This window comes from Bactrocera latifrons, unplaced genomic scaffold, assembly GCF_001853355.1.
Source record: "Bactrocera latifrons isolate USDA-ARS-PBARC rearing strain unplaced genomic scaffold, ASM185335v1 scaffold_20, whole genome shotgun sequence".
Lineage (NCBI taxonomy): Eukaryota > Metazoa > Arthropoda > Insecta > Diptera > Tephritidae > Bactrocera > Bactrocera latifrons.
Window position 1 is genome coordinate 147314 of NW_017535519.1, and position 3287 is coordinate 150600.

The 3287-nt window shown below is 34.1% G+C and overlaps 1 protein-coding gene across 2 annotated transcripts in view; it reads right to left on the minus strand.

Moving 5' to 3' along the window:
• Positions 1 to 2128, minus strand: part of LOC108968034 (lipid storage droplets surface-binding protein 2) — a 16266-nt gene extending 14138 nt beyond the window's left edge. For both annotated transcript variants that reach the window (XM_018931779.1, XM_018931778.1), the window contains exon 1: positions 1719 to 2128. In XM_018931779.1, the coding sequence (XP_018787324.1) occupies positions 1719 to 1902 (184 nt within the window). In that variant the 5' untranslated portion in view covers positions 1903 to 2128. The remainder of the gene's footprint in view (positions 1 to 1718) is intronic.
• Between the last annotated feature and the right edge of the window lie 1159 nt (positions 2129 to 3287).

The following is a 3287-nucleotide window of genomic DNA, read 5'->3' on the forward strand; positions in this document are numbered from 1 at the left end:
TAAATTTTTCAAAATTTAAAACAATATAAGATTAAAAAATTTTAATCAAAATAAAAAAAAACTTAGTATAGCAGCGAAGCGATTATACCATTCACAAATAAAAAAGGTTCGCAATATGTATGTATGTACGTTAAGACAAATGAGCAGCTTCTTAGGGAGAAAAGGGCGTGTGCAAAATTTTCAAAGCAATGGCTCAAAACCTGAGTGACTAATTCGCTTATATACAGGCAGACAGACTGATCCTGTTCAGGGTTTAATTAGTTATGTTTTTATGTAACGAATTTAAATGAAATGTACTTTCGTACAAATATTAATGATGATATGAATATTTTAGTATACCAGGGTTCACCATCTTATAATGGTCAGGATTTATAAGAACTTTATCGAATTTGTAAATTTATTTTTACTTAAAAATTATTAACTGTTTTTAATAAAAAAAAATTGATGATTACATGAACGAAATATTTTTAAAATTATTTAACGACTTTATTTAACTGACTTTTTTCTACATACATATTATGTTTCTTTAAAAAGCATAGCAAAACATAACCTTTAGAGTCATTAATAAGTAAAATACTTTCCATGGGAAGATTTAAACAAAAACAAATTAAATTACAAAAATAGTTAAATAAAACAACTGAAAATCGGTTATAAACTTGAAGCATTTCTAAATGTAGTACTATCCTTATGAAGATTTATAAAAATTTTGAATGAGAAGCTAAAAAATAAGTCAATGTAATTCCTAACTTGAACTCAGTTATGAACTTGAAGTAACTCGATATATTGAAATAGTTTATATACATACATAAATACATATATATGTATGTGCTTAGTATTAGTTTATAAAAATTCAATTCTTTTTTATTTGAATTTTTCCAACGCATAATTATTTCCAATAAAACGAAAAATGACACCAAATCCTGCCGCTTTCTATAAACAACATCAAAAGAAAACATATCTCTATAAAAATATTTACGATAAAAATAATTACTTCTAAAATGTTTGTTAGTACAAGCGTCATATGATCGCGCGCATAAACACGCCATAACGCATTTGTAATTTTGCACCAAATATCTGAACCTCAGCGCCCTGCTATTTACTCAATTCAATTTACGGCATGGTAAATACACTTATACATATGTGTGTGTGCACATAAATGCCACTGTATTTGTAATCACTTAAGTWTTTGGTACATACTTATACATAAGTATACATATAGAATATATAGTATTATTCTTTATTTTTGAGACCTGCACGTAGACGGCTTGAGCGCACTACTCTCGCATTTTCTTGTTATTTGTAGTTCTCGTCAAAGCGAATGGCCTATGAAGGTAACGCGATGACAATGTGGTCACGAAAGCAACCAAGCAAGCGGGTGCCGGCTGTCGGCAGCGCTCACATACGTTAGCTACTTATGTATTTATCATGTGTGAGTGAAATTGTGCGACAACCGCAGTAAAAATTTGATGGAGTCAGAAGGTAAAAATGATTTAACCTATATGAAGCACTACCATATATAGATATATGTTCGAAAAATTAAAAAAAAACACTGTTGTAGCGAAATTGTCGAGAAAAGGTCAAACTCCTCCCACATTTTATCATAACTGGTAGGCGCTGTGCTTGCATTACCGTTACGCAAAACCAAATTTCGAAGGAAAAAATAACTGCACGTACTTCCAGCCAATATACCGTTTGGTATACTAAATAGCGCTACATACCTTTGACATTTTGGTAGACATCCTGACTCTTGTCCCAGGCCGCGCCCACAACTGGCAACTTAATAATACGCTCCAGTGATTCTAAATGTGGCAAAAGATTCTGCACATCTTTGGCCTGTTCGATGGCAACTGTGCCATTAGCCGGAGCCACAGTAGATTTGCTTTCGCTCGCACTTGCAGCCATTTTAATTTTTTATTATTTTATTATATAAATCTTGTGCTCCAAACACTTGCACCAGGAAGTTCTTCAAATGTTTATTATTTTAGGTTTTATACACTTGCTTTTGAAATTGCACAATTTCACAGTCTTTTACTTGGAAAAAATATACTTGAATTTATAAAATCAGCTCGTTATATTCGCTAATAAACTCTCACGTACGAATGTGACACGCTTCTGACTGGTCCGTAGCTCTGCACTTGGGTATTATATGAGCAAAAGCCGCAGCCCAGACAAGCACACGCGCATATGCAAGCCGAATTGAGTGTGCGCTCCATAGCTTTTCGCTATGGAGAGCTGCATTTGCGCTTGTTGCTAACACGATCGTACCCAAATTCTCTGTTGGTTTATCGCTCACCTATTTTGGCGCTCTCCCCATTTACTGAGTTAGTTTCTCGTATTGCAGGCTTTTGGGGCGAATAAGTTGGTTGAGTCAACGGCTACTCCCTCGCTTAGTTTTCCGACGTGTCTGTGAGTGTACATGGGTAGGAAACTACAGTTCTATGTCACCTCATATGACAAATTTGGAGTATTGGACTCTGAGTTCGTAGTACAAAGCGTATGGCGCGTAGTTGAGGGAAGAATTTAATGAAGAGTAAGAGCTTAACTGAGTTAATTTGTGTCTGCTTATTTATTTGTTTGCTCTTAAAGAATGCGCTCATCGGCTATAAACTGGGATTTTCATTTTAATTCCGGCATGCGGTGAGATGCAAACTAAATGCACGGGTCGACAAATACATATTTTATAGAAGTGAGTATAAAACAAAGATGGGAAAGTTGCACAAATCAACTTTGGCACAAATTCGCTGTGTAGATACATATGTATATATACTTACATTCACATACATATATAGATACGTCAATATTACATATTCAATTTATGAAATGCAATACTAAAAATTATGGCTTTGAAAGTGTTGCTAAAAATAAACTTTGGTGATTAATTTTATAAGTACATTTGAAATTATCAGCTAATTGGCATCACCTTATATTTATTTACAAATGTGTAGCAAATTCCACCATATCTTTGTTTTTGCCCTTTGTCGAAAATTTTTTGAACTTTGGAGCAAGAGTAGTGACGAAATTCACAATTTGAAACGATTAGAACAAGCCAGTGACGCACAGTGTCATATATTCACTCATGCTAACGACAAATTTAGAAGAGACCACTCAGCGTTTTTCGTCAAGGTAAGACTGCCGAGATGTTTCAACCTCAGTCTTGCAAAGGCAGGACAATGGTGGAGATGATCCTGGATGTTTGCAACTCACCTTCTTCAAAACAACTTTGACAATTTGCGTTCGACTGGATTTTAAGCCTTATAGTATGGAAGCCTATTGGACAATATCCAGTA